Genomic DNA, 22,718 nt, shown 5'->3' with positions numbered 1-22,718 from the left:
TGGATGAACATTGCACAATTAATAAATTAAAATGAGAGTAATGTATCTTAAAGTATCTTAAAGTATCAACTATTGTGCACCAATATTGATTGAGATATTGAGGAAAAGTAAATATCAAGAATTGATTGTTAGATTTTATTCATGGATAAAAATTTATAATTTTTACATTTTTCTAAATTTTTTATTTCATTTGACTATTTAGTATGAATTGTTCATATCCGGACATATATCCAAATATTAGAATTAATACATTCGGTATTGGGAGATTATTACTCATACGTGTTTGCTACATCAATTTATTTGCTATATAAGTCTTGATTCCATATCATTTTACTTCTTTTTTATTTTTTTGATGCCAAAAGAAATAAAGATTACAATTTATATCCATGCAGTCGATGCTACCGAATGAGTCATGCAAACTCGACCAAGACGGTGGCGTTTCTTGGAACCATCTTTTGGGTTTATTTTATTTGTTATGACTAAAAAAACCGACTTGGCTTCTTGGAGATTTGATTCGCATATAGATTTGGTGGAAGATTTGGAGTGGTCGTGGTTTTATAAAGGGGTTTTTGTAACGGAAATATTTTGATCTATATTTTTGGGTAAAATAATCAAATTACCTGCTATTTTACTGTTTGGTGAACTAATTGTGCCTTCTTTTTTGAGTTATTAGTTTTTTAAAATTTTCTTTCAGTTACAATTCAGTATTAGCCGTGTATGTCATAATTATCAGTAATGCTACACTTACCACATTTTTATACCATAATTCTATATTATCTTACATATCATTCATACATTGGACACTAAAAATTAAAAAATAAAACCTAAAAAAGAAAAAGGAAATACCATTCCAATAAAGTATGACACATCATGTGAAATACAAATGTGGAAGAAAAAATGTGGGACAACTAGCATTATTGCATAATTATATATAGAATTGAATAAGAAGTTGATGATAGGGATCCGTGGATCGATACTCTATGACTACCTTATTTAAAAATTTAACCAAACTAAGTATTTTGCTTTTCATATATAATATTTTTATGGGGAAGATTAGACAAATACCACAACCGCCCATGACCTTTGTGATGGAGGACATTATTATTGCACTGAGTTGTATTGAGTTGGCTTGTGTATTGAAAAGAAAGAAAGAAAGAAGAGTTCTAACTTCTAAGAAGAAAATAGTAAATAATGTCCCAAATTAACGAATTGTCTATGCTTGTGGTCCAAGCATCAAACCCTAAATACCAATAAGAAATTAATTAATTAATAAGAACCTTCTCCAACAATTGCTTCTATAATGATATGTATATCTCTCTTATCATGATATATAAAGCAAGATTGGCAAAAATTGGCAACACCCAAACACTTATCATAATCAAATGCACCCTCCATGAAAATTATTCAGCCACCATTCGAATCACCACATTGATGTCTTCTAACAGCCAAATAATCTCTCACAGCTGCTTTACGCATCCCCATCTCATCGAAATGCATGGCCACCTTAGCCTTCAACTCTCCCAAGCAACCCTTGAACCGCTTCAACTCATCCAACTTCATATTCTCAATCGGCGCTTCCCACCAAAACCCGCCGCCTTCGCTCTCAACCACCGCCTCCTCCTCCTCCTCCATGTCCTCCGTCATTGATTCTATGCCCCCGCTGCAGCCAAGTCGCAGTTGAAGACTACTTTCAAGGTCCTGCTCATAATTCGTCTTGTGCATGGTGATTTGATTATTATCGTTATTATCTCTACGTACATGTGTGCAGACATCGTCGTTTGGGCCATGCACACTACTTTCAAGGTGGCTGATGACGGAGTCCACAGAGGGGTGGCCGAACACGAACGGCCTGCCGTGCGGAGAGAAGACGACCACGGCCACCTCGGCGCCGCACCGGGCACCGAATGCACCGGCCTTCTTGAAAAGGCCGTTCCGGCGCTTTGAAAAGGTGACATAGAGAGACTGCATGTTCTCTAGTTTCTTGATATCAATCTTTTTGCGGCCCATGGTACGTTTTTGATTTCTAGCAGTGCAGTCCTCTAACATATCTGCTTACCAGAGGGCGAGGGTAGTCTGGTGTTTATATATATAAGGGCCAAGAACACAATCATATATATAAAGGGATTCTTTCTTTTGCAAATCATATATTCCCCATTTTAAATTAGGAAAGTAATTTTAATTCGATCTTTTCTTTCCTAGGACCTTTCGGCTTTGTTTTACCATGTTTCCATGATTAATGGAAATGAAAAGAATATTTGATTCCAATATTTACTTACAATTTATAATCAAGGAACAAGAAGAATCCATATAGGCCCCATATCAAATCAAGAATGCTTCCTGATTTTTCATTAATAAGATATTTTTATGGGAGGACTTAGAGGGTGGGAATCATTCATTATTAAATGAGAAATATTTTTTTTTGCAAAACTAATATTTAAAGTGTTTTCGATCATGAGATTATTGTTGACGTGAGTTTTAATTTAAATATAATTAGGAGCCTTAGTCCTAGTCTAATTAATTAGGAGATTTGATTATTTTCCTTATCAATAATGCTAATTGTCCCACATTTTTTTTCCCACATTTGTATATCACCTTATGTGTCATTACTTTACTGGAAGGGTATTTCCTTTTTCTTTTTTAAGTTTTATTTTTTATTTTTTAGTATCCAATGCATGAATGCCATGTAAGGTGGTATGAAATTGTGGTATAAAAATGTGGTAAGTGTAGCATTACTGTTTTCCTTATATTTACTTTCTTTATCTTTGTAATTAAGGTTTTATTAGGTTTCTTGTGTGGGTAGGGAAGTTAATTACTTGCGTAAATAAGGTTGCACTATATAAATACATACTTCATAAGGGAAAAACAATATATATCTAAAAACTTACCTAAAACCTTTATTTTGACATGGTATCATAACCAGGTTCCTAAGATCCTAGGGAATTAGTTTTTTTTTTCTTGTTCATGTTGCCTATCTTGCCTTTGGCTTATAACCTTAAAATTTTTTCTAAGGCTTTGCCTACCTACCACCCTTACCCAGTGACGAACGTACGCACGTTGGGAGGGAGGGGGTCGGGCGACCCCCCAACGCTGGAGCTCCTAGTAGTGAACATACTACCTTTCCTCAACTGCCAATGACCCCCCAAATTAACCTCTAGACGACGACCCTTTGACCTCTGGTTGGTGATCCCTAGCTCGCTGCCCAATCGCCCACCACCTACTTGATGAAAAGCCTAAGTGGGAACTCTAGACTGGTTCCCACTCAAGCTTTTCCTGCTGGACTTTCTCTCTCTTTTCTCTTCCCTTCTCTTCGATCCTCTCTCGAATTCTCTTTCTCTTTTTTATTCTCCTCTGTTTTCTTTCTCTCTCGGGTAATCTAGGGTTTTGCTGGCTTTGTAACAAATTAACCTTTTGCTGGGTTTGTAACAAATTAACCCCACACACACACACACCCACCTCACTTAACTCCTAGCCACTTGATCACAAGCTTTCCTCCTTAAGGAACCCCCACCCCCCCCCCCCCCCACTTTTTTTTTTTTTTTTACAAATACCCACCGATTTTTTATTCAAATTATTTATACTTACACCCCATGAAGTTTATCGTCTTTTTATATACACTCTCTAGGGTTTCAAAAATTACATATACACCCATGAAGTTTCAAAATTATTGCACATAATTCTTTACAGTAAGACAAAAAATGATGAGAAAATATGCAAAAAGACATGCTAAGGGGTGAAATGGCCTAATAAAATTGCTCAAGGTGTAAGGTCCAACCTCAATAAAAATATCTTATTATTTGTAATAATTTTGAAACCTCAGGGAATGTATGTATAAATTTTTGAAACCCCAAGGTGTGAAAAGACGATAAACCTTAGGGGATGTAAGTATAAATAACTCATTTTTTATGCATATGTTGTTGTCATCATGGCCGTCGCCGTCTATCTCGGTTTTTTTTTTTTTTTCTATGCACACTTCGACAATTGATTGTTGTTTGCCTAGATCGATTGCTCACTTACCGATTGAGATTTTCTTTTGATTTTTATTCCTACTTTGTTACTATATATGATTATGCTAATTCTTTTGGTAGACATGTTATCACTCACAAGATCACACTTGAAAAACTTGATAGATCCAATTATGTTGCGTGGCATAGAGTGCTCACCTATATATCACTGGTCAAGGAATGTACGTGGGGCTATATTAATGGTAAAGAAATTCCACCTGTTGAAGATGATGATGCTTATGATATATATATATATATACTTGGGAAGAAGAGAATTGTACGTCTAGCGCCATATTGGCCTCTTAATTATATGACCAAAAACATCTATCCTATATTTGATTTTTTGGATACTGCTAAAGATATCTGGGTGGCGAAGAAAATTTATTATATTGGCCAAGATACTTCTGACTCTTCTCTTCATGGAGAGACATTCGAAAGTTAAGACTATTAATTAGTTAACCATTACAGCAGAAAACCGAGAAAAGAGTGATTGAAGAAAGTAACGTTGATTGGTTGACCTATTACATGGAGATAGGTAAGCTTTTTCCTATAAAGTAATTAAAAAAAAAAACAGATGGGATCGATTCCCCAGATCAATCAAGATGAACGTGGATCCAGCCTCTACCACCACCGATCGATCACCGCTTCTCCTCCTCTTTGGATGATCAATCACTACAATCCTTATATTTACTATAATTATCTTTGTAATTAAGTTTTTAATTAGGTTCTTGTGTAGGTTGAGTTCGATTTGATAAGATTGTACTCCTATAAATACTTCCTAAAAAAAACATATCAAAAATTTATAAAATAGAATGCAGCTAGTATTGCTCTAAACTAAAAACATAAGTGATAACATGATCAAAGATAAGTAAGGTTAGATAAATGAAAATAAATTACCTTAAATAAAAGTGCAGTAGATGTTTTATCTTCTTCACAAAAAATGGGTAAGGACCGTAAGGTAGTGCATCAAAGCTTGGAGGTTGCAACATGCGGAAAAGAAGAATTTTGTGGCAGCTTGTTTCCGTACAGTCTAGTCTATAGCCCCAAAAAAATAAAACAAATTAATTAATAAACTAAACTAATTACACCACTGTCAGCCCCAACAAATGCTTACCTTGAATCTCAGTAATTCGTCCTCCACTGTCACTTTCTCCAAAGCCAGCCATCAATACCCCATTAATGCCTCATGTTCACTTCTCAACACAATCTAAATCCAGAGAAGTCTACACACTTCATCTGCTCTGCTCTAAAAACTTGAAACATGTACCAAAGCCTCAAACTACTTCAGTAGACACTATGGCTACCAATTTGGATTTTTCTTAAAACTCATATCTAAGATCAAAGATTCTAGCGGAAACATCAGCCACTTGAGCCAAACTTGTGCATTCCCGGAGGGGTTGAGGACTGCGATGGGGAGGGGGTGGGGAAGGGGAGCTAGCCTTTCCAACTTAGGTGCAAAGTGAGTAATTTTACAGCGTTTTCAATCGCACAATTTTACGGCTTTTCCAATAACTTTTTTTAAGCCCAATTCAAAAAATAGAAGGACAAGTTGACCCACCTTAAAAAAACCAGTGACAGGCCCGCCCAAGTCAATAAAACGCGCGCGATAAAGAACCCACAGAGCGCTCGGTAAATAATCCTAAGTCCTCGATACTGTTCACCGAGTGCTCATCAATTGCCATTGTCCAACAGTGATAATTATTTGAAACTGCATAAAAATAATACTTATAGATATACCTTATGTCTTTTATACATAAACATATAAAAAAATTAATGAAACCAACATAAAATCCAAAATTTAAGCTTATGGAGTCATATTCACCCGCGTTATAATGTAAAAATAATTATTACTAATTGTCACTGTTCGACAAATCTACCCAATTTAAAAACAAAAAAACAAAAAAACGTACGCCGAACCCTCGACACAGAAAACATAGAGCATGTTATAACATGGTTTATTTGTCAAAAAGTAGATTTATTTGTCATTACAATCTTTTAGGTGAGTTTATTTATTAATATTAAGGACTGTAAAATAAAATTTTAAATTATTTACTTTAATTTTAAATCAATTTTTTCTCTTTTAAAAAGCTTCCAAACTTTAAAGTCCGTAAAACAAATTCATGGGTTTTTAATTTAATTTATATTGAAATAGAGAAATGGGAATATTAGGTTTGCAGCGGTAAGCAGAGAGCTTTGAGAGGCTTCTTCAGCTTGAGGCTTGCGGTGGCTGTTGCGGTTGAAAGGACGCTCAGGTAGATTTGGGGGTTTTGAGCTCGCATCACCCAAAAGAAATGAAATTTCAGATTTCCCTAAACCCTATACCCAAATGCCTAAATATGATAATGAATGTGTATGTTTGCTATTTTTTGCAGGTGGGTAATTCTCTGTTGCAGCCATGGTTGGGTGGCAGAGGCATCTGCAATCAGTAGTCCGTCATTTTGGGAAAACAGTGGAACGCAGTCACACCCTTTCTGCCAACTTCTCTTCAGCTTCTTCTTCTTCTTCGCGCTTAGAGGGTCAGTAGCTTCAGAGTGTGCTATTGCTTAGTTTTTGTTTATGGGGAAGTGTTGGACAATAAGACTTTTGCTTTTTCAGGTTCTTTGCCTTATTTGCAAAGACTCTGCACACCCTCTTCTACAACCATTCCAAGGCCCCTTCATCAATATTTTCAACACTTGGTAATTGTAATATCTGTATTTTGTTTTAATGTTATTTGTATCAGCATTCAAACTCTGTATTGTCTCAATTTGTATTGTTGTCACAGGGAATTTCGAGTTCAAGGAACTTACTTGCAAATTCGACTGAGGAAGCACCTCTTCCATCCCCATTGAGCACTCCTCTTTTGGGATCAGGTACTGCAAAAAAAGAAGAGCATAGCCAGAAATCACTCACTAAACCTGCTACAGTTCAAGCTGTATTAAAGGGTATCAAACAGGTATTGGTATTGCACGCTTGTTGCATTGCTATAAAGCTTTCTAATGGGATCTATGTTTTTCTGGGATCTTTTATTTTCGAAGCATATGGGCATCAATGCCATCAAACACATGTTCTGTCATGTGGTTTATATGCTCGTTTTGTTATTGTCAAGTTCTTTTGCTTCTCATTAATCAAATTTTATTTGAAGGATTTGATCTGTGCATATAACTACCAAATCCCTATCTGTAATATCTTGTTCTCAGGCCTTCTTTCCACCAAGGAAGGCTCCACAGTGAGAACTTTCAGATTATTTGTTTTGCTGATTTATGTGGGTTTGCTGTATTTAGGAAAAAACGGTAGTCTGTGGATGTTCTTTTTGTGAAGTGGAGCCATGCCTTTTGTTAAAAGTGATTTCTGTTCATTTTGCGCTCAACTTGGATGCTAATAGTCCTAGGGATTGGAATTATATCTTAGATAGTTCATCTTCTTGCACTGTAGACATTAATGGGTCTCTGATCACCTAAATGGCCCCTCTATAAGTTGTATATTTGATGTTTTTTCAAGTTTTGGCCCTATTGTTGGCATACTTATATTAATTTTAGCTCACTCACTGCTCTCAGAGTCCTAAGAAGGTCAACTTGGTTGCTGCACTAGTCCGTGGCATGCGTGTTGAAGATGCATTGTTGCAGTTGCAAGTGACAGTAAAGCGAGCTTCAAAAACTGTGTATCAGGTGATACAGGCATACAGCCATTCTGCATCTTGTTAAACTAGGAAGCATGTTATTAGAATAAAGTATTGACATATGTTAGGTTTGCCATGTGAAAGCGTCTGCATGAAAGTCAGAAGTGTGGGATTAAATAAATTAAGTGATTTTTTTTTTTAATTATTGTGACTTGTAAGAAGGCATGAATTCGAGAGATGCTCCTTCTGATTGTATCATGATTTTTTTGTAAATGAGTGTTTCTTTCTTTAGTTATCATCATATGAATGATTTTGCATTTTGCATTTTGGTATCAGTATAGTGGTTGGGTATTTCATATGCAATGCTTTGATTATGCTCATCTTTATTCACATGAAAAAAGTTACAACAGATTGTCAACATTATGCAAGAAACTACCGTTGTGCAGGTTATTCACTCAGCCCGAGCAAATGCTACTCATAATCATGGGTTGGATCCAGACCGTCTCCTCGTTGGTAAATAATGCAAGTGAAGTTGGTTTCCCCTTTTTTTTTGTCAATTTACACCCTCCTTATTCTGCTTTCTTTCCTTACGCGCAGCTGAGGCATTTGTTGGGAAGGGATACTTCCAGAAGAGAGTTTCCTACCATGCTAAAGGTAAATGTGGAATTAAAGTGAGACCAGAATGCCGACTGACGGTGGTAGTAAGGGAGATTACCCCTGAAGAGGAGGCAGAGATAGCCAGACTGAAAGTTAGCAATTTCGTTAAGCTCACTAAGCGGGAAAGGAGGCTTGTTCCTCACCAGCTTATTGAGACAACTCCAATTTGGGACCGCAAAGGAAAAGCCAGAAATCGTGAATCTAATGGGATGGGTGCATGAGCCAGCTTCCTTTCCATGTTTTCACGTTCCAAAAGAAAGTTTTGAGACTCCTCCTGTGTCTTTGCATTTCGATATAATTGTCGTGAAGAAGTGTGAAAGATGAAGTGCCAGAGTAGGAGCTACCTTGTTTCAGTTTCTGATAGTGGCTGCATGTGGTTTTAAATGCTTAACATGTAGAATATCGTCTAATCATTTCTATCCTAGTTGTCTTCATTTGAGAGAATAAGATTACGAAATGGACAAAGCTCTGTTATTACCCTTTTCCCTTGGCCTTATATTTAAGCAGGGAATGAGCTCTTGCTCATGTGAACATAGATAGATTTCTGAATTGATGTTGGTGCCAGGATTCTCACTAGTGGTGAATGATGATTAAATATGGGCTTCCCTTTTTCTCTTTTAGATATTGGTATTTTTTATATAAAAATTTAAATCATACTGACAAGTGTGGGACTAGAAAAATTTCGGCAAGCTTAGTCAAGCATATCTCACGACCTTAATTGAGCCTTCGGTTGGCACCGTAAGCAAATTGTTTGCTTGATTAGTGCCAGCTTTCATGATCAAGGTTAATAACTTAATATGCAAATGGTGCAATACTCTGCTCTAACTAAAGCCAAGGATGCTTGTTGTTGGGGCCTCCAAGTATCTTTCTATCAGTTAAGAATGAAAAATTTGTGGGATACTCAAATGTCCACCTTACTATTTCAGCTTTAAGTTCGGATAAGAGTCTTCAAATATTATGAAAGGCTTAGGGTGTTTGGTATTCTATTCAAAAGCACTTTAAACAAATTTTCTTCCTTACTTCTCCATAAATACCGAGGATGAAAAAAACAGTTATTGAGAAAGATACCAAACATCCTTGGAAACACTAGTGGAAGTAAAGCAAATGCAGAAGATTTCCTATCATCCAGATTGATTCCATCAAATAATGATTCTAAAACTCATCTGACTCCAACAAATATTCTCATAATGCGAGATGTAAGGGAGCATTTGATGAGTGTTTGAATGCTCTCTCTCGCATCCCGTATCTGTATCTCGCATTTAGTCTAAATGATTTAGAGAAAGCCTCATGATTCCAATGGTGAACATAGAGAAAATACTGATTCTTACTGCAAAATCCTAGGGGGGATTTGTAGCATGCAGGCCAATAACAATGCTCCATATGCTAACCAAATGAATTGACACATCTTCCTCCTTGGTACTATTAAGGAAATGACATAGTATGGTAAACCTTGTATGCGTACATGTCTAATCCTGTTGTCAATGACCTTCCCCACACCTCTGTAAATTCATCATGTTCATGATGAACAGTTCCATTGTCTAATCAGGTTCATAATGAACAGAACTTCTACAACAAGACTCAGACTCAGTGACTCAAACAATATTCAATGAAAGCCTCAACAGTTTTGTATTGTATTTCCTGAATGGAAGTATTTGTACACAGTAGCTACTATTTAGACAAGATCCTTTGGTTTTTTCACAGCACATTCATAACTAATTGCGACTATTAACAAATATTGCTAACTGATCCAAATGATTCACCCATGACCAGCAGACTTGTCAAGGCTGACTTTGCATCTGACTAACTCTCTTATTTTCTGCTTAAGTTTGCGACATGACGCATTGCTGCCATTTAGATGAAGGAAGTCAAACAAAAAAAGTTCAGAGGTCCCAAGTAAAAAATGAATGCAACCAATATGAATTCTGGAGCCAAAAATCAGAAAATTCAAAATATATGCATAAGCACAAGATAGAACTACATAGCGATTGATTAGTTATACAACTGTGCAAGCTATAGAACAAGAATCCCCAACATATGTTCAAAAGAGAAGAAAAGAAAAACACCAAGGAAAGCCTGTGCCAGGCTGTCACATGTATATATCACTTGCCAATGTATGAGAACCAATAAAATCTTAGTTTGGCGCATCAATACTTCTGTATCTAAATATCTCGACACCCAAGTAATCAAGAGGACCATGAACAGCGACATGAGGCTTCCCAACTTTCACAGAGACAGCAGATATCTGGGGATAGTTTTTCAGAGTGGTAGATGCAATGAGTTGAGCCACAGACTCCAAAAGATTATGAGGTGGCCCTTCTACTACTTCCTTTATGATGCTGTGGTTTACAAATTTAAAACAGCAAAAGTGATCTAGTATCAATCTGATAAAACCTTAGACATTATTAGCTCACAAATGATAAGCATATTGTATATATATTTTCTTTTGGGCACACAAGTGCCTAGCTTTATGGGTCTCCTTCATTTTTAAATATCTGCCAGTGTCAATCAACTATAAGTAATTATATTGTTATTTACAAGGCCAGAGCTACAGAGTTGAAACAGATTGAATTCAAGAAAGACTGACATCAAAGATGAGTTTTGAAAGCCATTGCCGATTGAGTAAATATTTGACAACAAATATGCAAATGCTGGAATTGCAGCTCTTAACTAGAACACGATATATATGTCAGGTTTCAAGGTAATGGAAAAATGAAGAAGGTGTTGTTATGTTATTACTAACCGATAAATTTCGGTGTAACTAATGGTGTCTGACAAACAATCGGATTTACCAGCCTCCCGGAGATCCATCCAAGCATCAACATCTATTACAAACTTCTGGCCCAGTGTCCTTTCTTCTGGCTTCACCCCATGAAAACCATGGAACTTCAAACCCCTTAATACAAGCTTATCTCCCCCTCTTATTGCAGCATCTTCCATAGTTGTTCCTAATGAAAATCAATTACCATTAGCCACAAATGGCTGAAAACAATAACACCAAGCATTAAAGGAAAGACACATGGAAAAAGTTCATGTTCACATAGACCATATACAAAGCTTAATAACATCACTACTGAGCAGATAAGAAGCTATACAACTTAACTTTCAGTATCATATGTATTCTAAGCTAGACAAAGTTCATTTTATATGCATGTATATGTGTTTTGTGATGGGATTCCTAGGACCCACCAAGAGACATGTTTTCCCCCCTATTTCTCTTCAATATGACAAATGTGTAAACCCAGCAGGAACCCAGTGATGCTAAAGCACAAAGATTTCAGAGCCCATCTCAAATATAGACCCCTTTTCGTTATCATAAATACCAAAAAATATTAAAAAGAAAAATCTGAATTTTATTCTATTTTTTAAGCAAAGGTTAGAAGCTAAGCTGTATATGGTTATGAGTAGAATTTCACTTTACCAGCAGTTGGCGCAGCCATTGGTATAATAAAGGCTTTGCCGGAAAATTTGCCTTTGGTGAAATCTGAGAAGTAAGTAGACCCAGAAAGAATCTGAGGACCAAACAAGAATAGATAGAGATTGAGAAGCTCACCAAACTATAGTCTGATTCGGATTTTAATCTCAGCCTTAAAATATTCTTCAATGGCTAAGATCTTGCCACATCTACAAACATTTAATTTTCTCTCAAAAAATATTTATAATTTATTTTTTTTTTGTTAAAATCTATCAGCCCAACTACCCACCCCACCTCCTCCCCTTTCTTTCTCTCTCTTTTCTTCTCTGTCTCTCTACACTCTCTTCCCTAAAAGAGACCCAGATTACACATACCCGCGCCCCCCCTAAAGTTACAATCAGACCCACCTCAATTCCAAAGCCAAAACCCCTCAAATGAATTTTTGTTAGAAATTTAGAGAAATACAGAGTTATAGCAGCTAAAGAAAGGCCATATGACCCATATCTCAGAGAAAGAGAGAACCCCAATAAGAAAGTGAATGAGGGCCTAACAGTGTGGAATTGAGGTTAGAGAGAGAAGGGAAGAGAGGGAAAGAAAGGGGAGGGAGGTGGCGTGAGGTGTGGTGGGCAGTCGGCTGATAACGTGATAACGGGAGATTTTTTTTATTTTTTTGTCAAAGTGATAACGGGAGATTAAGCCAAAAAATTTCTAGTGATAAGTGAGATTCGCCTAATGCTTTGGAGTTTTGGTGGGCACCATATTAATTAAGCCTATATTTTGGGGCTTAAAAATAAATAGATTAAAAATTTTCAACAAATAATTATCCAATTTCCAACAATGATTATTCAATGTCCCTCAATTGTTCAAAATTTATCTCATAAAACCTCATATGATGAATATGAATGAATTGAATTAGATAAAAGACTAGATTCATATGCATTTAAAAAATAAGATGAAGAGTGTCTTCTAACTCAAAAGAAGTAAATGATAAGAAAATTGATTATCAATAAGAGAAAGCTTATCTCCACAAATTTTGGTATTTTTGAGAGAATTTGAAGAAATAAGTAAATTTCCCCTTATGATTAATTCATCTTCTTTCTTCAAATTAGGAATTTATTTCTCAAATACACATCTAAATATCTAATGCAATTATATGCATCAAACATGCCTATGTTCCCCAATATAAACCATAATCGTAACCAAAAGCTTGCAGATACACCTTTTACAAATGTAACTCGACCTCATGCTTGGCCTCACTATTTATGAATTATGGCAGTACCGAAAGCACCCTCATCTTTGTTCAAGATGATAGGGCACCGCAAACATGAGGCTGCACGCTTTACCCTCAATTAGCTCCTAAAGAGCTTACAAATTTCGACAAACAAAAATGTATCTAGCAAATAAGCACTAACAACTATTCCATAAAAGGGGAAAGAGTCGAAAAGACAATCCTGTTAACCATTTTGATGGAATTTCAATATTTTCCTGTGAAGCATATATACTTGTAAAACAAAAATCAAAAAGCTAAGTATTCCTCTTTGCCTCTTTCACTGGCGCCATTAAAAGCTGTACAACATGAATCATTTGTTCCTTTTCTCTACAAAATATCCTCCCTCCAATATCGAAACCGGCTGCCGCTCCTCCCCCAACCTGCTTCCGAATTGTTACTGAACTATACAAATGTGTATGTTTATACATCTGGTACTCTTTGGTAGAAAAGAACATAAGCTGCGGATGTCTTAATCCTCTCTTCACTAACCGGTAAAACCTTGCTATCATCAAACTCATACCACGAACCATTGCCAACCTGCAAGGGAACAAACTTGTTAAAAAATCCATGTCATCCCAGAGGTCCATGAACAGAAGAAATGCAAATTTTCTCACAGAAGACAATCCACAATCCTGTTTAATTAGGTTCGAGTGACTTAACAGGTTTTAAAAAAGAAAATCAACTCTCTGACTATCTTTCATTTTCATTTAGCGAAACAGTTTTTTACACAACATATTCCTTTGTTGCCTACTCATTGTTGAATTATGAAATTAACAATCATTACAAACTTCGACCCAAAAAAAAAAAAAAAACAGCAATCATTACAAAAGACAAGGCTTCTATGTGCAGTCTGATTTTCATACAGTATAAAAGATTCAATTGAGGTACTTCGGCAAAATCCAACAATAGAAGAAACAATACTTACATGAACAAATGCCGTATAGTGACCACCACCCAAGCCGCCATAGTGATTACTAATTGCATACAACATGTATCGACTGGATAACTGGCCACTTTGGTGGGTAATGTAAGTTGACAAATCCAGATCATGAATTGGAAAATCAACAAATGTTTCTAGCTTGTTCTTAAAAAAATGGCTGTACGAGAATCTTTTCATATGAATAACCAGAATCTCAGGCAACCTCCAAAGATCTAACTTTTTGCTGGCTTGCTGAGGCTTCTTGCAGCTAGGGCAGTACCTGTAACAACATATCATTGAAAAAGCTGGCATTAGATAGGCAGCAGGAATATGACGACAATCCATTTTTGAGTGAACATTAAAAAAATATATATATATTAGTGCTATTGCATAATTAATGACTAGATAATCTGTGTTCTTTCTCACAAGCCAGATTTAAGTCAAGAAACAGTTGTCAACAAGATATATGTAACATTTTTTTCTTATGATTTCAAATGAAGGTAGACACTGACCACATATCTTCTGGTCCTAGAGGTTCTTCCTTCAGGAAGGCTTCAAGGCATTTGTACAGAGAAATAGATTCTTGAGGCCTCATGAAAAATTGGGGCTTGAAAACCTCCGGCAAAGTGCTCAGAAGGCATGTGTCATATTTATGAATCATCTTATCTGACCATAAAACAAGCACCTCCAACCTCTTAGGAAACCCTGGGACCATTACCGGCTGATTCATCTCTAGCAAGGTATCTTCTATACCTTCTTTTGCATCTGCTAAGTAAAATTGGAAGTCAGTATCCAAATATGCTTCATCCCCTGATCCCCTGTCCGAGCCAGCATCATTATCCAAAATTGTAGGACTAGTGGCATCCTTCTTGTTAGAATCTTCATTAGCATGATTTCCAGCATCATCATCAAAAATACTTATTTCATCTCCAATGGAGAACAAGAATGGGTTTAATACTTTCAAGAACTCGTTACGTATATCAGATCCATCACAAGGATAAGACAACCTTGCTACAAGCGGAATGCCAAACCTCTGTCGGACTAATTGTACATCTGCATGACTGAAACCGTAACGCCTGACCCAGACAAAAATAAGAATTTAGTTAAAGAGAATAGGCAATAACAATAAGCACAAAATTTTCAACGGTGAAAACATAGAAATTCAAACAATGTTCAATCATTTCAAGAGATCAGACAGTGGATAAAAAAAAAATTAAAAAAAAAAGAAAAAAGAAAAAAGAGAGCCACCATTATGGGATATCAGCATCATGTTTCCTTTCATTTCCAGATTGTATTAGATTCTGACATAGAATACAATGTAACTTGATTATCACATTCAACATCTCCCAAAGGCCCCCAGCTAGTTTTCAATCACATACAAATTCCTAAACTTGTTTGTTTGACACAACACACAATGAAAGGAAAAAAAAAAAGAAGGCAGATGAACCAATTATAGCAGAAAAATTAGAGGCTGTATCACTTAATAGTTTTTGAGTAAATCAATTTATTAAAGCAGGGATGATTTATTTGAGAAACCAATCAAGCTTACTTTTCCATCTTGTGATGATAAAACACAACCAAAAGGGATGTCTCACAATCTTTTGGTAACCGATAAGCGACCAGTTTGTCTTCATCTCTGATCAAGGCTAACGAATCAGATGGATCCTCCAGTAGACGAAAAATACGGCTCTTGTATATCTACAAAGGGGTCAAGGTCAGTCCCAAAGAAAAATAAAACCAAGGGATTAGCACTGACAACCTTTTAGTGATAGATTCTATGGGATAAGAACAAATTAGAAAAGCAATCATGGAGGTGACTTTATTATGATGGGATACAAAAAGTAGACAGCATGAACTGTCAAAATGCCAACAAATGGTGCTAGAGAACCAAAGTTCGCACAACACCATAACTGCCCCATGACCAATGTATCTAGTATGCATGCATGTCATCCATCCATAAGTACATACATATGACACCGCCCACCCCCCCCAAAGGCCCATGCAACAAAGTGATATCCGAAAGCATAGATCCAGAAATATACCTCAGCCACCATCAGGGTTTCATCATCTCTTAGAGAACATGCAGTGCTTAAGGCATCAGTAAGATCCATGAACCTCCCACTCTTGGGCACTGTTATAGTAAATGTAGATGGAAATGCAGTCCCATCTGTGCTTAGGACTGTCAAAGTCATAGTCCGCATTGTTGTTGAAGGTAATGGTAGTGAAAGGTACATAAATGGATCAAATGTAACGGACACCTTGTTGCAAGCAGGGCAAACCAATCTTGACCGGTACTGGCCCTACAATGAAAGGAAAAATTGGAATTCAGTTGAAATAATAATTTAATGAAGTTAATCCCCATTATACTGTTTTAAGAAAATGTAGGTGAAAGGTAAATCTTCAAATTACAAAAACATTTAAACCAGACAACTTACTTGGCACACATCAACAATGATGGAGTCATTGCGAGCAAGGTGATTCCGCCAATATTCTTCTGCAACTTCTTCATCTGGACTACACTCTGCATCTTTAGCTTCAATATAAGGCTTGCATTTCACACGATTTAGATCTTCATGGAGACCATCCAACAAAAAAGCAAGAAGTTCCTACATAAGGCACTTCAACAAATTACAATTTATAAACTTATTTCCCACACACAACAAAGATATACGTTTCTAGCCAAAAAGAGAAGCTACACAATAACCAGAATAACTCACTAACCTGGGAGTCATGCTGATTATATCCACTGAATTGGGGAGCAAAACTACCAAGTTTTAGCTTGAAAAATCTTGGAGCCACTGGCCTTGCACCTGGAGCCCATAACTTCCTCAATAACTCTCCAAATGCTAAAGCAAGCTCTCCCTGAAAAATAAGTATATAGTAACAAAAAGAGCCATAATCAAGGTAAGTAAGAGATGCCACAAAAAGGCAACAATTTAAAATGAAAACTAGGAAAGAATTATCCAATTACATACTTTCATTCCTAGTGGATTTTCATAATTTATGTCCTTCCGGTAATCTCCTAGAAAATAATCAACAAGCTTTGGAGTATGCACCAAGCACTGTATGGCACTGTTCATAAAACAAGTATTTCCAAGATTCTCAATTCCAGTTAAGCCCAAGGAACCAACTCCTCTATAGATAATACCACTTTGCAAGGAGTTGGTTGGAAAAGGATTCACATAGTCAGTGCTCCCATTCATCTTAATAGAGCCGCCATAATTAGAACTATCCATACTGGACTGGTGTTCAGCCATTTCACTGTTCTGCCAATCTCGATCCTTCATATAATCCGAAAATCCATGGAGTCGCAATTCAAGGAGAATCTGCAAAGACAACATGAAAAAGAATGGCGTATAACTAAACCGTAGAATTTAATCAGCAAAAATATATATATTTGCAACTGGGCATTGAAAATTAAGTTTATTAGATTATTTGTATTCTAATATCTCCATCCTTCAATTATATGCTACAGGAAATCTTCTTAAAGAAAAACATTCAAGACTTCATCCTTCAACTAAGTAGATAACCACCGACCTTGAAACTTTTCTAGGGAGCCTACAATTGGATTTCATAGAGCATAATTTACAAATAACTTGATAGGAGTGTTTCACAAAAGCATAATTTTTATTTCTGTAGACATCTTAGATCAAATCCCAACAGAATTGATAAACCCTGTAAAACATACTAATATAAATAGACAGTTATTAACAGTTGATGTAACCTACTCAAAAATAGCAATTAACAGAGGATCTGACAGGATGCCCAATTTCATATTTCAGTGAATGAAATTAAAAACTCAATGGCCTAAAATAGTCAAAAGGAACACTGCTCTCCGGTGGATTATGAAAAACAAAATAGTTAACAGGGCTCTCACACACGGAGGCGAATCAGTTTCTGCTTTGATTGTCCCACCACTGGTAGTCCACTATCCACTGGCAGTATAACAGCATCAGGAACACAACATGCAAAAACTTTTGGCAACCTCTAATCAGTGTTTCCAATAACATTTTTGAGGCATGCCTCCTGGCAGTGACTACCCTAGAGGCTGCACATAATCCACAAGGCGTGCCTGGCTGAGAGGCGTGTCGATCCTTTACCCAAGAGGTGTCAACCTCTTGGTTTTCTTTGAACAATATGCCCAAACGACTGGATGTTCTAAAATATATATAATACAAGTGATCAAACCCACCATCCCAAGATAAAGCAATATGCCCTAAGAAAATTTCCCATTTTTGCATGCCCAAAGTGTGCAAATTCATCTATTTAAATTCAAATCAACTTTTACATTTCCATATCAATATCCTACAATCAAATGGAAAGTGAGCCCACCAGATTGATGAAATATGAGATTTAAAAAAGAAATAAAAAACATACATTTTAATTACTCACCTCTTTGTTTAGTTGTCCAGGAACATCGTTTGGCAAACTAATTCTGTCATTCATGAAAAGTTGGGTTGTCTGCCCTGAGAAGTCCCAAATATGCAACTGTCCAATCCATTCTTGAATGAGTGGATATCATCACATAAAATTGTCAGACCAATTCTAAATGACTAGTTGTTAGCTAACTCACCGGCTCAGACTCTGAACTGAAAATATTGCAGGCTTTCCTGTAAGAATCAATGGCATTATCCTGAAAGTTGCAGTCCATAATCAAATAAATAATCAATCTAAAATATTAAAGAAAATAAAACGCGGTTTTGATGAAATGAAATATTTATGATATGTTCTGTATAACAGCATATGAGCACTATAAAGCAAAGCCACATAGCGTATATGATTTCCAAGGCATGATCCTTGAAGCATATACATCTCATCACTACTTCTTAGTAATTACCACATAATGTATATGCCAGAGATAAAACTTGAAAGTTTGGGTGGCTCACGAGTCTATAATACCAAATATGTGTTGCTCACAACCCTATACTATTGATGTGTTGCCTAGTTGCATGGTCTTTTCCCAACTACAACCATTACAGTAGATCCCAAGGCAGACTACTGGTGGTCCATCCACTGTATTGTGTTACTATTCTATCTCCAACTAGTGTGGCCCAAGTGATAAAAACTTTCCTAAGATAATGTTGTGGCCAAGCCATAGAAACAATCACATTTTCTTAAGCACAAGAAATCATCAAAGGTGCAAAAGTAAGCAGCATATGCATGTCACAAGTATACAAGAGTCATAAGAAAAGAAAGTGAAAGTTACAGTCCACATTTCAGTAGGATAACAATGCCAAACCAATCATACGACATCAAACAATTTAAATTGTAAAATCAACTCTTCCACTTCATGTCAAACTGCAAGATGTCAAATAATCCATCAACAGTATAATTTAATATTCTGATTCTTTATGCATTTTCTCAATATGACTCCTCTTAGCCATAACAACCTTCCCTCAACTTTGACTCAGACCACCCCACTAATCTATATTCACCAAATTTTCCCCCAATCAACATCTGATAGCCTGATGGAAAATAGTTCATCAACACTAATTTGAGATCACAACCCCTTTAACAATCCAGTGTCTGATAACCTGACTCTTCCAATCCCATAGCTGATATCTGTAGTTCTCACCACTCCAGTCCACAAGGCACAGTTAGTCAATTGCTATCTCAAATTAAATTAGGATGAATGCGTGCATGATTCAGTTCAGCAACTTTTGCATACAAAGTAAGAGCACCGCAAAATTCTTATTAAAAAAAAGGACCACTGCAAAATAAATTTCCACACTTTAGATTATGCTAACCCTAACCCTAATCTGAAGCATTATTCTACCAGACAATCTTCCTCAAAGGACATCAGACATCCTATTTAAGGTTGAATTCAAATACATGTAATTAAGTTTTGAAACTATCTAAATTCCATAACTAATTTTCAGAATTCATCTAATACAGAACTATAACAAGAAGAGAGGAATACAAAATAAGGGCTCAATCTCAAAACTAACCTTTTGGCTGATCGTTACAACCAATGAATTTGTTTCCCAGGAAACAGATAGCCTAATTTGTAAAGGAAACAAATCCCTCAAAAAATCTTCTGCACCAAAGAGGCTCACGTTATTCTTTGTGGCTGCAATGAAATTATGCCTACAAGAAGAGTGGACAAATCAATGCAAATATTATATAGGACAATCTACTCCTTAAAAAATAGGGTATAATAATGTTAAAATATAGCAAACAGGAGGTGGTGGAGTGGGAAGAGAGAAAGCCCTAATCGCATAAATCACAGTTAATTCATGTAAATATAGAAATAAAAATAAATAAAAATTAAAGCAATTCAGGAGGAGGTGGAGAAGAAAGAAAGAAATCCCTGTCCACATAAGAAAATAAGTTTTCTACCTCCTCCCATAATACTGGGCAGCTGGTATTCATAAGCCAGAACAATGAAACCAAGCTGCCCTTTAGGCTTTTAGCAACTATTATTATCATTCAATGCTGACCATTCACCAAATGGGCAATCAAATGCTGCAGTGGCAACTCAAATTAATCAAAAATAGGCCTCATTTAGCTGCTGCTGAAAGTTTTGTTCAGCACTTCCATGACCAAACCAGAGTAACACTGTAACACCACCCAGACAATGTAAACAAACAGAACTTCTAACACCACAGCAATGTCTTGCAACCAAAACTTCACAAGTCCGCTAAACCCTAATTCAATATAGCAAGAAAAATTGCAAAATTCATAGAAAGAAAGCTTCCTCACCGTCTGAGAGCGCGACACCAAGTTGCTTCAGGGACAAGAGCATACTCACGCCCCGAAAACCCTTCTTCAGCAAAATCTTTCTTCCTCAAATTCAAGACAATCTCCGAGGCCGCTTCGTCGTCTGGCGACGAGACAGTGTACAACACCCCTCCGGCGTGATCGTCTTCAGTCCGCACCTCCTTCCACCACCTGAAATCCAATACAAAACACACAAACAAAACCATGAAATCCAATGCGAGACTCGCCAACGACGAGCGAAGTCGGAGTTGGAGTCGCAGAGCGCGTACGCACCTGTAGGGGACGAGGTAGACCTTATCGACGACACTGTCGGCGGCGTCGTCGAGGCGGTCGTCGTCGTCGTAGTCGTCGAGGAGGCGGGGGCGCTGGGAGCGCGAGTGGGAGCGGAAGTCGAGGTCCCAGAAGTCGGTGTCGTCGTTGGCGGCGGAGAAGGGGTCGTCCATGGCGGAGGAGAAGAGGGCTAGGGTTTTGGAGGCAAGGGCGCGTGCGAGGGACTTGCAGAGGTGGAGCGTGGAGGAGAGGGAGAGGCGGGCGACGTTTGGAGAGAGAAAAAAAAATAAGCGGGCGGTGGTTGGCTTGTACAGGAAGAGAGACAGACGGAGCTTCTCTGAGAGTCGGGTCATAATAGGTAGAGAGAGCCCTCACCTTTTCACCTTATTTACTACTCATTACCATCCTTGGGTTTGGGACTCCGGGTCTCTCTCACGCACTGCACACACCACTTGCTCAGAAATAAAATAATTCAAGTCAAATTTTGTGCTTTTTATTTGGGAGACTTTCGCACTGCTGGACCCACTTTTGTGTATGACTGGGGTGGAAGGGTGTAGTCCACGCGCTCAATATGAGTGTGCGAGAGTTCTGACCTTTGTAGACTCTAAAAACTTCAAGGTTTTCACCATGTCGAGGAAACAAAAGAAAATGAAATTCTAATTTTATTCGACTTCGATGTATAACCAAAAATTATTTTGTATTTTGTCGTAAGTGTTATGTATGCACTCAAATTATTATAAACTTAGAATTGTATTATAATTTAGATAAATCTTTAAAACCACATCAAATGTTGATGTGGGTATCATCCATCTATTTAAGATACCATGCATTTTATAATTATAACTTGATGTGTTTGTTTGATATTGTAACTATAACTAAGTTTAATTTTAAGTTGCCTACATTACCATGAGAGGAATCAAGCTAATTTGTGATTCTTGAATAGTTGACAATTCATTTGTAGATAAAGATATATGACCATTATCAATTTAGAATTGATGCTATCTTGATAATGATCTTACATGCACCTCTAACGATTTTTTAGATCAAAAAGGAAAATAAAATTTGTGATTGAAACATTTGTGGTAGATAGATGGTAACACTATAACAACTTCAACTCTTATCTATTATGGATATATATATATATTTAAGTAAATTAGCAAAAAGTTATAAAAAATTGTAAATTTCACACATAAAGTTGTGTAAACGATTTATTTATTTATAAGTCATCTTATGCCTTAAAACTAAAACTTTTTTTCTTGACATTGATGTGGTGTATAGTACTCACCCGCATCGCTACTAAGGTTTTGTCTATTTTTTAAACCCCTCAACTTTTTTTCTTTCAAGTATTTTGAAGTTTGTCCCAAATTGGTGGTGGGAGGAAGGGTGGCGTTGGGGCTGTTTGGGTTCGGTTTGGGTTTGGGTTTGGGTTTGATTTTTGATTTTTTGATTTTTATAATTAGGGTCAAACTTGGAAATAGATAGATAGACGTGGCCCATAAACCCAACCCATTCACTATTACTTGTTTACTTATTTTTTGACCTTTTTTTTTGTGTTCATTTGAGTTGGTTTTGCCTATTGGCTTACATATTCAACTTATTTTTGCTAGCTTCTATTTCATCACATAGGATGGCACACTAGCACTAATAGTTAGTAATATACGGGATGGAAAAAATACATATAAAATATGTACGTATATTATTTGGAATATTTGCTATAAAAGTATAGTGAAAAATTCGGATATAATATATATATTTTTTTATTTTTTAAAATTGAAATTGAATTTTTTTTATTAAAAAAAAAAAGAAAGAATAATCCATAAAAATATGGAATAATACGTGATAATATGAAAATATTAGTGTATTCTACTTTT

The 22,718-nt window shown here is 36.5% G+C and overlaps 4 protein-coding genes across 4 annotated transcripts; 1 reads left to right on the top strand and 3 right to left on the bottom strand.

Moving 5' to 3' along the window:
* Positions 1-1,404: 1,404 nt before the first annotated feature.
* On the bottom strand, positions 1,405-2,007 carry LOC147282198 (agamous-like MADS-box protein AGL62). The gene has a single exon (XM_086248185.1). It carries the CDS (start codon positions 2,005-2,007, stop codon positions 1,405-1,407), a length of 603 nt encoding a protein of 200 aa, XP_086104311.1.
* A 4,115-nt stretch (positions 2,008-6,122) lies between these two features.
* Positions 6,123-8,876, top strand: LOC147282197 (uncharacterized). Its single transcript, XM_086247511.1, has 7 exons — positions 6,123-6,253; positions 6,374-6,517; positions 6,597-6,679; positions 6,766-6,936; positions 7,538-7,648; positions 8,046-8,112; positions 8,197-8,876. Exons 2-7 carry the CDS (start codon positions 6,397-6,399, stop codon positions 8,475-8,477), a joined length of 834 nt encoding a protein of 277 aa, XP_086103637.1. The 5' UTR covers positions 6,123-6,253; positions 6,374-6,396; the 3' UTR covers positions 8,478-8,876.
* A 1,313-nt stretch (positions 8,877-10,189) lies between these two features.
* On the bottom strand, positions 10,190-12,331 carry LOC147282196 (dihydroneopterin aldolase 2-like). Its single transcript, XM_086247228.1, has 3 exons — positions 11,675-12,331; positions 10,997-11,201; positions 10,190-10,592 (listed from the first exon to the last, which is right to left on the bottom strand). Exons 1-3 carry the CDS (start codon positions 11,691-11,693, stop codon positions 10,388-10,390), a joined length of 429 nt encoding a protein of 142 aa, XP_086103354.1. The 5' UTR covers positions 11,694-12,331; the 3' UTR covers positions 10,190-10,387.
* Positions 12,332-12,760: 429 nt separating this feature from the next.
* On the bottom strand, positions 12,761-21,251 carry LOC147282195 (ubiquitin carboxyl-terminal hydrolase 8-like). The gene is made up of 13 exons (XM_086248538.1): positions 20,851-21,251; positions 20,560-20,748; positions 19,806-19,944; positions 18,431-18,490; positions 18,250-18,345; positions 16,833-17,183; positions 16,579-16,719; positions 16,293-16,463; positions 15,900-16,157; positions 15,407-15,555; positions 14,370-14,933; positions 13,864-14,137; positions 12,761-13,475 (listed from the first exon to the last, which is right to left on the bottom strand). The coding sequence occupies exons 1-13, from the start codon at positions 21,198-21,200 to the stop codon at positions 13,359-13,361; spliced, it is 2,859 nt and encodes a 952-aa protein (XP_086104664.1). The 5' UTR covers positions 21,201-21,251; the 3' UTR covers positions 12,761-13,358.
* Positions 21,252-22,718: the final 1,467 nt, after the last annotated feature.

Source organism: Dryas octopetala, chromosome 6 (genome assembly GCF_963921425.1).
Source record: "Dryas octopetala chromosome 6, drDryOcto1.1, whole genome shotgun sequence".
NCBI lineage: Eukaryota > Viridiplantae > Streptophyta > Magnoliopsida > Rosales > Rosaceae > Dryas > Dryas octopetala.
This window is presented reverse-complemented; position numbering and strand designations above follow the sequence as displayed.